The 15,191-nt window shown below is 35.9% G+C and overlaps 4 protein-coding genes across 6 annotated transcripts; 1 reads left to right on the top strand and 3 right to left on the bottom strand.

Annotated features, from left to right (window-relative positions):
• Positions 1-1,037: 1,037 nt before the first annotated feature.
• Positions 1,038-4,137, top strand: LOC145601703 (uncharacterized). Of its 2 annotated transcripts, none has more exons than XM_081657765.1 (7): positions 1,038-1,324; positions 1,452-1,556; positions 2,191-2,329; positions 2,781-2,951; positions 3,079-3,316; positions 3,413-3,504; positions 3,720-4,137. In XM_081657765.1, exons 1-7 carry the CDS (start codon positions 1,210-1,212, stop codon positions 4,006-4,008), a joined length of 1,149 nt encoding a protein of 382 aa, XP_081513891.1. In that variant the 5' UTR covers positions 1,038-1,209; the 3' UTR covers positions 4,009-4,137. The 2 variants fall into 2 exon arrangements, with proteins under 2 accessions (XP_081513891.1, XP_081513890.1); XM_081657764.1 differs by having other exon boundaries at positions 1,044-1,324; positions 1,449-1,556; positions 3,720-4,135.
• A 312-nt stretch (positions 4,138-4,449) lies between these two features.
• LOC145602591 (ankyrin repeat-containing protein BDA1-like) lies at positions 4,450-5,914 on the bottom strand. Its single transcript, XM_081658773.1, has 2 exons — positions 5,345-5,914; positions 4,450-5,172 (listed from the first exon to the last, which is right to left on the bottom strand). Exons 1-2 carry the CDS (start codon positions 5,912-5,914, stop codon positions 4,450-4,452), a joined length of 1,293 nt encoding a protein of 430 aa, XP_081514899.1.
• A 1,133-nt stretch (positions 5,915-7,047) lies between these two features.
• Positions 7,048-7,747, bottom strand: LOC145602586 (putative E3 ubiquitin-protein ligase XBOS32). Its single transcript, XM_081658767.1, has 3 exons — positions 7,529-7,747; positions 7,251-7,463; positions 7,048-7,119 (listed from the first exon to the last, which is right to left on the bottom strand). Exons 1-3 carry the CDS (start codon positions 7,745-7,747, stop codon positions 7,048-7,050), a joined length of 504 nt encoding a protein of 167 aa, XP_081514893.1.
• On the bottom strand, positions 7,058-11,742 carry LOC145601124 (protein RER1D-like). 2 transcript variants are annotated; one of them, XM_081657067.1, is made up of 4 exons: positions 11,312-11,742; positions 9,740-9,920; positions 8,758-8,860; positions 7,058-7,722 (listed from the first exon to the last, which is right to left on the bottom strand). In XM_081657067.1, the coding sequence occupies exons 1-3, from the start codon at positions 11,677-11,679 to the stop codon at positions 8,855-8,857; spliced, it is 555 nt and encodes a 184-aa protein (XP_081513193.1). In that variant the 5' UTR covers positions 11,680-11,742; the 3' UTR covers positions 7,058-7,722; positions 8,758-8,854. The 2 variants fall into 2 exon arrangements, with proteins under 2 accessions (XP_081513193.1, XP_081513192.1); XM_081657066.1 differs by lacking the exons at positions 7,058-7,722; positions 8,758-8,860 and adding an exon at positions 9,332-9,552.
• Between the last annotated feature and the right edge of the window lie 3,449 nt (positions 11,743-15,191).

The following is a 15,191-nucleotide window of genomic DNA, read 5'->3' as shown; positions in this document are numbered from 1 at the left end:
AGCCCACATACAACCATTATATGTGTAGCATCATTCGGGCGGGCGTTCATCATTTGTTATCATTATATTATCGAATGATGACATTATAATAATACAACAATAATACGTAGTACTTTTTCCGTTTTATATTGAAGCTCATGTTTTGGTCTAAGAGCATAGTAGAACTTAGATCTTAAGCACTCATCAATGTATTGTCTGAAATATAAATAAACAATATTCATAAATTTTTTTGGTATTGTTTGATATATAAAAAACAAAGATATATACGAGTACATAAGATGTCATGTATATTTAACCAATTAAGGGCTTGTTTAGTTCACCTTATTTATGCTTATCTGATCTGATTTGATTTGATCTTGTCTAATCTGATTTAATTGTCTGATTTAGCCAAACTTTGACCTTATTTTTACGATAATTAATGAAGAAAAAATATATCAAATGATCTTGTTAGATTCGTTACAATGTGCTTATGTAATATTCATAATTTTTTAATTACAAAATATTAGATATTTAGCAACAAACTGCACATAAAATGATGATCTGATCTGAACTTTTTTTTTTTTTATCTGATTTGATCTGAACTTATTTTTTCTAAAATAAATAAAAATAGGGAAATTCTCTTTGGTGAACTCCAATTTTTTCATTTTCTAAGTGGTAAACGTTCTTAAATTTTATTATCAATGGTAAACTTAAATTATTGATATTCCTCTACTCTTAAGCACATATAAATGTTAAACTTAGGGTCTGTTCACATTTACTGAACTGAACTGATTGGAGCTTAACTGAAGTGAACTGAATAGAGCTGAAATGAATATTTAGTTAGTGAACTGAACTGAACTGATTGAAACTGAACTGAATTCAATTGAATTGAAATTAAGTTGAAATGAACAGGTCCTTAGACGATATAACGAGATCCATGACCTTGGTTTCTCAGCTCTAACCCAAAGTCTAGGCACAATAGTGAAAAGGGGGAGGATATTTTGCTAAAAATTGGCAAGAATTGGCTTACATTTGGCCACGCCTAAAAATTTCCCTCCAACCTCTATCCACATAAATAGTTAATTAAAGCCATAAAATTAAAAAAAAAAATTGGTGCAAATATAAACTTCAACAGAACTTTTCCCCAGCAAAAATTTTGAATTAGATTATACAGAAATAAATTGTTTTCTTAACTTGTTAGTATTATATTCATTCATACCTGGGTTTTCAATGTCGTCTTCTTCATCATGCCTTACATCATCAACTCCTGCATTCAAACTCAATAAACATCAATTAATTCTTCATTCTAGAGGATTTTTAGCTCCTTTAAGATTCTGTCACCCAGGTATGCTTAATTAATTCCCACTTCAGTTTTTATTTCTGCTCTATTTACAAATGTTGATTTTACTGTATTATTTTTTAAAGAAAGTTATAATTCTTAAATTATTATATTTATATTGGATTTAAAGAAGGGACCAAATACCAAATTAGTAGGAGGGGTATTGCTTTGAGAGGAATTGTAGCTGCTGGAATTACAGCCATGGAATCGGCTTCCCTTGCTACAAAACCTGTACAAGGTACTTGACTCGTACCCTTTAATTTATACTCTCTCCGTTTCGAAATAATGGTTACACTTTACTTTCCAACATAAGTAAGAAATTATTGAAAATTTGAGAGAATTGAAAAAGGTGGAATCTTGAAATTAAATACAGTGATTATCTATAAAAAGAGAATGGAAATGCATAAATGTAAATTACTCGTATGTGTTACTGAATTATAAGAACATCCAAATTTAAATAAAGAGATTTTAGATGTGTATGGATACTTCTGAAAATCCAAATTCTGTAAGTCTTGGTTATTAGACTGTAAGTGAACAGATATACCATGATTACCAAGTATTGAAGGCAATATGTGTGCGCGTGCTTGTATATTGTTTGAGATTTAAGAGATATGAGATATCGGAAAATATATGTGTATGTTGTGTACGCTTGTATAAGTTACTCGTAGTATATGAATTACCACTTTAATTGAGATTCCAATTAATGTAGCCACTGTGTCACAAACTCCAGAATATGTAATGGCATGCTTTTTTCATGCTACAAATGACATCAGTTTCTCCTAGTGTTCATTTAGCTCAACATTAGTTTTCTTTTCGTTTTTTGGGGGTATGAAAGTGATAAAATGTTTTATGAAGATTCATTGTCTTTCCAGGGCTGGAAATTCTGCCATACAAGCCAGAAGGATATAATTTTTGGAATTGGAGAGGTCACAAAATACATTATGTGGAGCAAGGAGAGGGTCCCCCAATCGTTCTTGTACATGGCTTTGGTGCTTCTGCATTTCATTGGAGGTTTGTTGTTTGTTTGATCTTAGTGTTTGTGCCATATTAAACTCTTTAATAACTCTGAACTTCTGAAGTCAGTGTCTGTCAGACTGTCACTGAATAATTCGTAAGCTTTGTCCAAAATGAATTTCACAAATTCCCCCATCATGAATCTTGTAGTCTTGTAAGGTGTTGATTTGGTGTACACTTGAAGGTTTATAACTTTAGAGGGTCGTGTGTATCGTGAGCTTGTGACCTATGTTAGCAGGGCTAGGGTATTGGTGTCAGACATTGATTCATGTCGTCCCAAGTGTGAAACTTGGCTATTGTTTGGTAAACACATAAGATTGTTACATAAGAATGCTAAAATCTATCAATAGTTCATATATGGGATACGTTGTTGAACAAGCTAGTGAACCCTGCTTCTTTTACAAATGTAACAGCTATAAGTGTATAAGATCTCTTCATTCATGTGCAGATACAACATACCTGAGTTGGCTAAAAGGTACAAAGTCTTTGCAATAGATTTACTTGGGTTTGGATGGAGTGAGAAAGCAATCATCGACTATGATGCTATTGTTTGGAGGGACCAAGTGGTTGATTTTATTAACGAAATTGTCAAGGAACCTGCTGTTCTGGTAGGGAACAGGTAACTGGTGGAATAATAGTTTTTATCCTTTTAATTCTGAATGAAGCTCTTCAGAAACTTTATATGTAAAGCAAAGCGCTTCTGATTTCCTATTTCTTCTGTTTCACAACACGCGGTCTTCCCACAGCCTTGGAGGCTTTACTGTACTGGCATCAGCAGCTAGTTTGCCCGAAAAAGTTAATGGAGTTGTACTTCTAAACTCTGCTGGACAGTTTGGAGATCCAAATGCCAAAACTGAAGAATCTGAGGCTAATATCTTGGAGAAGCTTACAAAGCCTTTCAAAGAAATTTTTCAGCGCATTTTTCTTGGATTTTTGTTCTGGCAGGCAAAACAGCCAGCTCGCGTAGAATCAGTGCTTAAAAGTGTAAGTTGCTAACCTTGTAAACTCAAAGCAACTTACAAGATTTCAAGCATTCTTTTACTACACTGAAGTAGTCGATGTTGGGTCACTATTGTGTAGGTGTACATAAATAGCTCTAACGTGGATGACTACCTTGTGGAGTCCATTACTCAACCAGCATCAGACCCTAAAGCTGGAGAGGTTTATTACAGGTATGCATGCTGCAATGCTCTGATGCATTCGCTTTCATAATTTTACTGTAATTACTTCATAGTAAGCAACTAAGCATGTACATTAACGGACTATCCAACACCAACCCCCTAATTCTTCTGGTAATTAGACAATCCAAATAGTGGAGAGAATCACAATCCTTCACTGTGAGCTTGTGAGAATGAAATTGCGTCTAATTTTGGTCCTTTGGTGATAGATTGATGTCTCGGTTCATGTCAAACCAGAGGAAGTATACACTTGACAGCCTCTTAAGCCAATTGTCTTGCCCATTATTACTGCTCTGGGGAGACCTCGACCCCTGGGTGGGTCCTACCAAGGCCCTGAAGATCAAGGAATTCTATCCTAATACAACAGTTGTAAATCTCCAAGCTGGGCATTGCCCTCATGATGAAGTCCCTGAGCTCGTCAACTCAGCTTTATTGGATTGGTTGTCGAGTTTAAACCTCGAAAAATCACCATTGTCAACCCCTGTAAATGTATCATGAAATTTTGATGAGTATATATAGTTTGTACATTTGTATCAACTCTCTAAGTGTAAGTATACTGTAAATTTTAATAATATTGTTTTACAGAATAGCATTATTAATCATTAAAAAAAGTTATTGCTTTGACCTCCAAAATTTCAAGTCAAATACGGAGTAAGATCATTTGAGGATCCCTAACCAAGTAGGTAATGATGAAATATCAGGATTTCCTGCTCACAAGGTCGCAAGGGCATATCTCAATTAAATTTGGTGAGTTGTTTTTATGAAAAGATCATGTAATTATGAAATGCTTTGCAAATATTACTTCCTGTATTCAAAAGACAGGTTTCGAGAACTGCTTAGTACAATACCACAATATAAAGCAAACAGGATGGGTTCCAAATATCTACAATGTAATATGAATAACATTATGATTCCTTGACTCATTTGCAGCACCCTGCCTCAACATTCCCGTCGAAATTTTTGATATATGCCCCTGATATGTTTGAAAACTTTATATTTTCGGAGCAAACCACAGCATATAGGGACCGCAGTAGGCAACACAGACGTGAACACGTTTGAGAAAACTCTGGCACCCTTGGGTGAAGTAGCAGTTACAGCAACATTAAATGTTATGTAAAGCGCTAAGAGACATATTTGAAGCTCTGTCTGTAAGGGGAATTTCGCCGTTAATTTAGCTATCATGTAAGCAGAGACATTAAATCCAATAGAATTGCAAGAAACTAACAAGATAAATGAAGATAAGTCATGGGTGCCCAAAACAGAAGTCCCGGCAAGATGACCTTGACTATCATCCTGCCATACACTACCAGGAGGGCTGATACCAACTTGGTATGTTGCTGTTGCTACCAACACAGCTATAACTAGGAGTGCACTTCGAACATCACTTGGTGAATCTCTTCCACTGTGAAATCTGAAATAATCAACGAGATCCTTTGAATGGTCGTTTACTGAAGGATCGTGAGTTGATGAGGTAAAAGTTGTGTCGTGGAGGTTAAGATCTTGAGCTTTTAATGCCCCAGCACCCTGAAGTACTTCCTGAATTTCTCTGTCACCAGCTTCACTTGGGAAAATCAACAACAAATCCAGTGCTGTCAAACCACTCTTGTTTACTGCATTCACTTCCAGAGTCCTAGAATTGTTCTCCAGAAGCAAATCCACAGCCTACAATCAATTTTAGAAATTTTCAAGGAAACAATCAATATTTGTTTGGAAGAAATCTATATCTTAACTAGAAAAGGAAAAAAAAAAAAAAAAAAAACAGATCATAGTTCAAAGATGGCATTAACATATGAATTCCCTGAGTTATCAAAAACTTCAAAAAGATGAGACTTGCCTGTCTTTGCTTCTTCCAGATTGCAAGATGCAGGACGGTATTCCCATGTTCATCCTTTCTATTCAGAATCTCTTCTTTGCCCATTTGCCTAGTCCAATCAAGCAAAACCCGCAAACTATCAAGCTGGAAGCTCTTGACAGCAAGATGCAAAGCAGTCTCTTTCTGAACCGTCACATCCTCAATGCACCCTTCACAATTAGCTAGCATTTCACTTATTAGGTCAACCCTCCCTCCAAGCACTGCAAGATGTAGAGGTGTTGCGCCTTCTTTGCCTGCAAGACGACAAATATTTGAGTCGATTCTGATCATCTCTCTTGCTATCTGTATGTGTCCACATCCAGATGCTAAGTGCATGGGGCTATATCCTTCTGCATTCACCTGTCTAGCAAATTCAGGCTTCAGTTCCAGTAGTTTCTTTGCAAAATCCAAGTGCCCCGCGGCAGAAGCAAAATGTAAGGGATTCTGAGCACATATAAGTGGGACTTGATGAAGGATAAGGGGATTCCTTGCTAGTAAATGGTGAAATTCCTCAATATCCCCTGTCTGGGCGATCTGGAACAATCTATCCATTTCAGCAGACGAAAACTCATTAACCATTGCATCAAACATCTAGTTCTTTCATGGAAAGTGATTTGCAACTGAAACTTAGAATGTAATTCAAACTAATGATAAATGGAACGTATAAGAACACAGAAAAAGTCAAACAATGATGTTAGATAGAATATAATCTATAAATGTGAAAATCAAAGCTGATTCAACCATCTCACAAATACATTGAAACTTTGAACTAGGGAATATATTAGAATATTTATCACTTCAAAAGTCTTTGAATATTTTATATTATTATGGTCATAATCATCGCCATGTCAAAAATTGGGGTTTTTAGCATGACATGATCATAATCTATAAATTATGTTTTCCATTCTTTCCAACAAATACGGCTTTGAAAGCTACAATAACTTGTAATATAATTGGAAGAAAGAAGCAACATCACGAAAATTTATTTTGTCAGACAGGCTTTTCCCTACCCAAGCAAGAATTTTTATAGCAGTAACAGGCTAACAGCGTGCACACATGATGCAACTGAGGCAAATGCCAATTATTTTAGTTAAAGTGAAGGTGGCAGCGTGCCAGCGTCTCTTAATTCTTCACAGAAGAAAGATCCGATGATGGAATCAAGAGAGAATGAAATCGTTTTAGTCTCTGAGCAACTGTTAAAGTGACACCTGAGAATGAAGCTTAAGGCGAGGTAAACACTAGGCCAGAACACTTACATTTGCTCAGATAGCTAGGTTGTGCCAAGGGCCAGGCATGATGTTCATGTGCATTCTTTATTAAACAAATAAAAGCTAGCCGGCTGCAGATATTTCTTGATCTCAAACTCCAGAGCGATATGCAACAAGGATTTTCAGTTCTTTAAAAAATATAATCCTGAGCTCCTGGCCACAACACAGGACTCACTGTAATACACCGTCTCCTATGTCCAAGGGTCATCAGAACATAAACAGCTCCAGACATCAGCATATGGTGGAGCACAAGTCATTTATATGTTGCAATGTTTGTGTTTAGTAGATTTCTTCAGCAGTCAATCCGCCCTAGTACATTTTTTATTTATTTTTAGTAATTTCAATATGGCTTCAGTTTTCTACAAGTATTTACTTTGTGATTGGGGATGTAGCAGAGAAATAAAAAAATACTGAAAATCATTGGTGCAAGAGTTGGGAACAATGTATAAACTTGATAGTACCAGTTTCTTGGAACAGAACAATATAAACCTAATACAGTAATAAACATTAAAAAGAGTCAGGTTCTTCCAAATTGCAAGATGCAGGATGGTATTCCCATGTTCATCCTTTCTATTCAAAATCTCTTCTTTGTCCATTTGCCTGGTCCAATCCAACAAAACCTGCAAGCTCTCAAGCTGAAAGCTCTTGACAGCAAGATGCAAAGCAGTCTCTTTTTGAACCGTCACATCTTCTATGCACCCTTCACAATTAGCTATCATTTCGATAATTAAGTCAACCCTCCCTCCCAGCACTGCAAGATGTAGAGGTGTCGTCCCTTCTTTGCCTTCAAGTCGGCAAATATTTGAGTCAATTCTGAACATCTCCCTAGCTATCTGTATGTGTCCAGTTGTCCACATCCAGATGCTAAGTGCATGCGGCAATAACCTTCTGCATTCACCTGTCTAGCAAATTCAGGCTTCATTTCCAGTATTTTCTTTGCAAAATCCAAGTGCCCAGCGGCAGAAGCAAAATGTATGGGATTCTGAGCAGATATAAGTGGGACTTGATGAAGGATAAGGGGGTTCCTTGCTAGTAGTTGGTGCAATTCCTCAATATCCCCTGTCTGAGCGGCATGGAACAATCTATCCATTGCTGCAGAGGAAAACTCATCAGCCATTACACCAAACATCTAGTTTTTTCATGTAAGGTGGTTTGCAGCTGAATTTGAGAATGTAATATAAACTAATTATAAAAGGAGAAAGAATGAGTCAAACACTGAAAATCAGAAGGTAGACTATAATGTAAAAACCTTAGCTGGTTCCAATATCTTAAATCTTATGAGTACTGTGCAAGAAAACATAATATGATATAATATTACTTTTCAAAAGTTTTCGAATATTTTATATCATCATGGTCATAATCATAGTCATGTCTAAATTATTTTGGCGGAAGCTTGTAAATAGTTGGTCAGATTGTTCAAAAGATAGGTGTAAAAAAATAATAGGATATTTACTATTAAGTATGAGATGGTCATGGTCAAACCTATATTAAAATATAACTTTGAATGCTACATTGCCTTGTAAAATAATTAGTAGAAAGATGCATCATCACCGAATTATTTTGTCAGGAGGACTTTAGCATTGGAGAAAATTTGTAAACTTATAGAAACAAAACAATATGAACCTAATATTTTGCAGTAATAATCATAAAAAGGAATTAAGAAGCTTTCCTAGCAAGACCTATCATAGCCTGACCAAAACCCTATCACTTGCCACATTGTGAATGACCATTTAGCGGCAAGGCTTGATTGTAGCAAAACTAGTAATTTAAAGCATTTTCAACCTAGTGTGAAAATTTCACCAAACTAAGGGAAATAGGTAGTTGCTCCTAAGAATCGTAAAAGCAGATGTAACTCACTTTGCAAGCTTCCTACAGCCTAAATCCACCCACAGAATGAATTTTCAAGCACTGCAGTCTGCTTCACAGGCTCACACATTCACATATCTTGCAGCAGACTTATCAGTATTCTCCCACCACATCTGCAAGTTATTCAACCCCCCACCCCCACACACACGCCTCAAAAAAAAAAAAAAAAAAAAAACACCCATCACAATAATTTTAAATAATTGCTTCCAGGTTCCAGCCATAAATAAAATCTACTAGATAGATCAAATTAGAGATTCTTACCATCTTTGTCTCAAATACCATGAAAAAGCCTCTGTTGTTGGATTTCCGTAAAATGAGTATATAAATCATGCATGAGCAGCAATTTTTACTGCTCCGTTCACACCTGCAATAAGCAAAAATTTGGAAATCACTAATCATTTCTACCTCTATCATCATGAGAAAACTGAAAAAATACACAGAAGTTGTGAGCATAAGACAAGAAGATGTGTCCTTCAGCAAACCTTTTTCTCTAGGAGGTGAAAGATAAAAGGAAAATGTGTACTCCAATGTCCACCTATATTGCATTACTTTGAAACTTTGTCAGCTCCTTACTGTACAACTATATACATGTAGCTCCAGCATTCAAGCTAATCTTGGATTGACTAGAGCATTCAAGCCACAATTAAAGGAGAGTCAGTGTGAGTGTGTGACATGTCTCAACTTGCAAATTAACTGTAAAAAATGTTTTATACATTTTTTGTTTAACATCTAAGTAAACACGCATTGTCCAGGAAAGTTCATCAAACTAATATCATGTCTAATGACAATGCTATGAAAGGAACAAAGCAACTAACAGGGTAACATACAAAAGAGAGAAAAAAAAAAAAATTCATATATAGACTATAAAAGGCAATGTACTGATTATGTACAAGCTTGTCTTAACAATTAGTATCACCACTTTCTACTGCAAATTTGTGACTACATTTATTCTTTTAGACACCATGAGTATACATGTGTTATGCGTTCTTCAATTTTTGGTCATTCATCTTTAAGTATGCTACTGCTAATAGTTGATTCCTTCTTCACATTTTGCTTCTGCGGAAAAATTCAAGAGAATGAAAAGACCTGATTAGAAACATTGGTACACGCAGAAAAATGGTTCAGACTTCAGAATATAACCTAAACAGAAACAACTGGAGCTCTGAACTATTATATCACTAAACAGTGAAGGATTTAAAAACTCAATCACATAACAAGTAGCAGAAGTGCAAAACATCCTCACCGGTTTTGCAGTGCTGAATGGATTATACTTGTATTTGATCATATGTACAATTTGACGTATCATTGTGAGCACAAAGAGAAAGGCCCAGTAACTTGACAAGATTGGCCAGAAAACCGGTACATCCAACACGGATATGAAGGTCAACATAAATGCAACGATAAAAGCCTTGGTGATGGCATAACTGAAATTGAAATTGTAAAACAGTCAAAGACATGCCAATGTACACCAGAAATTCCAAATTTTAGATTAAACTTAAAAACCTGTAAAATATGAATTGGTTGACCATAGGAAACACGAATCGATTAATATAAACATATTCATCTTAAATTAGCAGTTAGCGACATGATTCTTTAGATCACAAGATCCATGATATTTATGGTGAAAGGAAATAAGGACTAAAAGCTGGACTAAATTAGGGACGGAGGGAGGACAGATACTATAGGGATTACAGGTTTCATGGGCCCTATCAAGCATTTTTCTATCCATAAACATAAGCAGCACCTGCATGTAAGGCTCATATGGTATGTGCCAAGTACTATTCCATCTATGCTAGGCATCCTGTAGAGGTAAAATCAACCTTCTATGGTGAACGGTTCGACACCTGTAAAAGGCATTTACTTCCACATTCTACAACAGGTTCATTTTGACATTCTATAGTATAGTCATACAGTATGGTTACATGGACTCTTCATTTCATCTCAAGTACCCATGTCGGACACTCGACACTTGGATATGGGTATGACACTTGGACACTTAACTTTTAGTTCAAAATCAAGGAAAATTTTCACAAAATAGCCAAGTTAGACGCTTGGACACATATCTATGTCAAACATGGGTACTCAAGTCCATGTAACTTATAGGTCATACTACTTCTCAAATAATTCTCCCTTATTTCATAATTTAAAGCCTCCATGCTTTCATTAATTCAATTGTCACCCTTAATTTCTTTCAAAAACAATTGATAAAAATATAAAATTACAAAATCTATACCATATGATCTGTATGATAAAGTAATGTCATAATATAATTTTGAAACTTTTGTGAAAAGGAATACTTAATTATGGCTAGTTTGAGATTAACTACGTATTTTAAAATAAATTAATTAATTAATTAATAAAAACTTGCAAGAAATTTTTGGAATTGGTAGCAACGCATCACTTCAAACTAAGGATAGGTGCTAGGGTTGAGCCGGTTGACATGTAGAGTATTAACATCCCTAGCAGGCTAGCAAAACTTATTCAGCCCGAACAATTGAACAAGGAGCAGGAAGATATTTCCCCCCGCTAACATAATTTTAGAAAATACCAAGCAGGCTTGAAAGGAAAAAGTAGTAGGTCCTAGTGAACACTGTGAACCTTCCTCGTTAAAATTTACATATGAAGCTTTGAGTATGGCAGTGGCGTCTGGTGTGGGGATAACAAAATATTCATGACAGAGGACAAGACAAACATCAAAGTGGCAATGTATATAATCTAGATGGTACCTTCAGGAAGATAAGTGTTTAAGCTAGCATATCAAAGACAGTCCTTAATAAGTTAATCATGACCTTGTGAAATAAGAGAAATCCATTACCAAAACCGAAACTCAGGCACTCGTCTCTCAAATGGCTTATATTCATCACTATCTCTGCCTGGAGAGGCCGGAGAGGGAGGAGCTCCATCTAGTCCTTCAAGCCCGGGATCAACGTTTGGAGAAAAAAATCCAATCAACAAATTCAGCACATAAGTGGCCAAACCATAGGATATAACATGGAACCCCCTGAACCAATAAACCCTCAAAATATAGATCATTGCAACCCCAATCGTTACAAGCCATCTCCGCAACAGATGAGGCACCGATCTATCCAAGTAGTGCTGAAATTTCTTATGTAGGTTGCTTCTCCAATTTGGAAGAGGCATAGGCTCTTCACTATCACCAATCTCTTCATTCTCAGAGTTCATTTAGGCTAAATACAAAAGCCTCGCTGTAGCACACACAATAAATTGTAGATTAGTGAAACAAAAGTCCAAATGTCGATCCTGCCTACATGTTATGAAATAATCTGAAACCTTAATACATCAACAACAAAGTAATAGAGTAACTAACAAGAATTTGACTCGCAACTTATGTAATCAGATACAAATTTAAATGGTAATCACACTTAACACTCTTAGTAATCCTCTGTGATAGCTTTGTGGTCAAATTAATATTCCTTCTTTAATTAATACTTCGTACTACATCATTTCCTCCACTGCAATGTTCTTTCCCAGCATCCATCCAAATTTAGCATCCATTTAACCCCTACAAGACTACAAGTGCAACGACCGCGGCCACTCCAGCCCGGCCCACGACAAACAAGCAAATTAAAGGAAAACAACAAGGGCAACTGATCAAGCAACACCTTCAGGATCATGAAGACACATTAATATATTATCATTTCAATCTGGTAATCCACAAAAAGAGTTTACACATACATGAAATTGATATTTTAACTAATCAAATATAAATAAGATTTCCTGCAACCCTAATTAGTGAAAAATAAGCTACTTTTTCTTTCAAATCACTCCAAATGATGCTCAAACAAACAAATTACATGTGTGTAACCGAGTAAACTACGCTTTAAGCAAACATGGAATCATAATTAGTACCTATAAAATAAGCAAAGGAAGTAACTAATTACATACCAAAATAATGAACTAATCATGTAGAATTATAGCATAAACCCTAAATTATAATGAAATGAAACATGATAGAAAGCTTGTAATTGAAGAATGTCAATGATTTGCAGCTAAAATTAAGCACATCAGAACATTGAATTTGAACAATTAAACATCTCAAACCTTAAATTTAGGGGTGTTGTTATTCGTCGCTCCCAATTTACAGGGTAACCCTCCCATTTTTGGAATGAAATTCCAATTTTACCCTTAATATATAAACACGGTTTTTTCACTCAACACATCACATGCTCACTCCCTCACCACATTCACCATCTCTCTTACTCCAAACTCTCTTAAAAACTTAAAATTCAAAATCTGAAATTTAAATTGTTTTAAAAAAAAAAATTCAACAATCATCAACCAAAAAACAACAAGAACATACACAAAAAAAGATGGATGATTCGCGGCGAATTAGGATCACACACGGAGGAAGGGGCTTCGGCGACGGTGGAGGGAACGGCGGCGGAAGAGTCGGCGGCGGCGGCGACCAGGTAAGCTTACGAAAAAAAAAATTTAAATTGGGACTTCCGCCTTTTTTTTCCGGATGAACCAGGGAGGATCCGCCTGGAATTTCCGGATCCTCCAAGGTACATCCGGAAAATCTGGGCGGAAGTCAGGATCCGCCTGATTTTTCCGGAAGTACCTAGGAGGATCCGGAAATTTCAGGCGGATCTTCCTAGGTTCTTCCGGAAATTTCAGGCGGAAGCCTCTGAAATTCGTTTTTTTTTTTTTTTTTTTTTTTTTGCGTGATTATTGAATTGTTGTTATTATGATTAGGATTATTATTGTTGTTAATATTATTGTTGTTAATATTATTGTTGTTGTTGTTAATTTTATTTTTTGTTGTTGTTGTTGTTATTATTTTTATTATTTTTATTATTATTATTATTTTATTTTTTTATTATTATGTTTTTTTTTATTATTATTATTATTATTTTTATCATTAATATTATTATTATTATTTTTATCATTATTATTATTATTATTGTATGATTATTATGATTAGGATTATTATTGTTGTTAATATTATTGTTGTTGTTAATTTTATTTTTTGTTGTTGTTGTTGTTATTATTTTTATTATTTTTATTATTATTATTATTATTTTATTTTTTTATTATTATGTTTTTATTATTATTATTATTATTATTATTATTATTATTATTATTATTATTATTTTTATCATTAATATTATTATTTTTATCATTATTATTATTATTATTGTATGATTATTGGTGTTGTTGTTGTGATTATTGTTATTGTTGTTATTATTAGTATTCTTGTTTTTTTTTTAAAAAAAAAAACGTTATGATTAGTATTGTTATATGTATTATATTAAAAGTACATTGCAAAATTATTATTATTATTGTTGTTGTTGTTGTTGTTGTTGTTGTTGTTGTTGTCATTATTATTGTTGTTGTTGTTACTTATGTTCTTATTATGATTATCATTACTATTGTTGTTGTTGTTATTTTTTTTATTATTATTATTATTATTGTTGTTGTTATTTTTATTTTTAACTATATTTTTAATGGTGTGTACTTGTTTATTGTAGATCGAGGGTTCTGGTGCTCGTCATGCAATATCACGACGTTTGAATGCGTCAGTTAGGAGACAGTCTTCTCGTTCAGCACCGTCACAGCCCGAGCAGCAATACGGGTCTACTAGTGGTTGGTCGGGAGACCAACAGTCGGGTAGTAGTCGGCCTGTGTATTCGGCTGGTAGAGCACCAATATCATCTGACGAAGACGACGAAGGCTTGGGTAGTCATGCTGATGACCAGGATGAAGAATCGGGCCCTCAGGATTATCATATGGTATATAGGGGTCAGTATGGGGGATTTGTTGGTAGTGGATCAAGTCAGCCTACTACTAGCTCTGCAGAGACATGGTTAGTGCAGGAGCCGATGCCGGGTGGTCCCGAGGATGGGACTGTTATCCCTAGTTTTGGCGGTCACGTGGCCCGATATATATGGGCGGAGCAAGAGCGTAGTGTTTTGCGGTGTTTGAGTAGGACAAAGTTGTGTGCTGATCTGGTTAGGTGGCGAGGTCGTCAATCAGCGGAGAGCCAACAGTCGATTGATGCCAGTTGGTTGTCTCACTTACCCGGGCTTATGTTCAAAAGACTTGATTGGCCGTTGATTTCTGCATTTGTTGAGAGATGGCAGCCAGATACAAACACATTTCATATGCCATTTGGGGAGATCACGATCATGTTGCACGATGTGTACAACATTCTCGGGCTACGTGTTCATGGGCAGATGGTCACCACTACACCTAGCACGGACGTGCTACGAGACGCTTGCTCGGTTACCGTGGATATGACTCCGGATGATTTGTCTGAGATTTGCGGCACGAAGACGATTTGGCAGGGTAGTGGGGTGTTGACTGATAAGATTTTGGAGTCGACATTGGAGGTTGAGAGAGAGTGGGGTGATCAGTATAATGCGTACGTGTGGTTAGTGCTTGGAGGTACATTGTTTGTAGACAAGAGTGGTAACCGTACACATCCTTCCTTCCTCCACGAGCTATGTTATGAAGATGTCCCTATTAACGAGTACGCATGGGGCATAGCTGCACTAACTTATTTGTATCGGCAATTGGGCACGGCATCACGGAAAGGTGCTGCGATCGCTGGATGTCTAACGCTGCTGCAAGCGTGGATTTACGAGTACTTTCCGTGCTTTCGGCCTCAGTAGGGTACCTTGACGAGGGACCTTAATATCCCTCGTGCGTCTGTTTGGGATGTTGGCGCGGGA

This window comes from Chenopodium album, chromosome 21 (assembly GCF_948465745.1).
Source record: "Chenopodium album chromosome 21, dcCheAlbu1.1, whole genome shotgun sequence".
Lineage (NCBI taxonomy): Eukaryota > Viridiplantae > Streptophyta > Magnoliopsida > Caryophyllales > Amaranthaceae > Chenopodium > Chenopodium album.
Note: the sequence above shows the minus strand (reverse complement) of the source record. Positions and strands in the feature narration are given on the sequence as shown.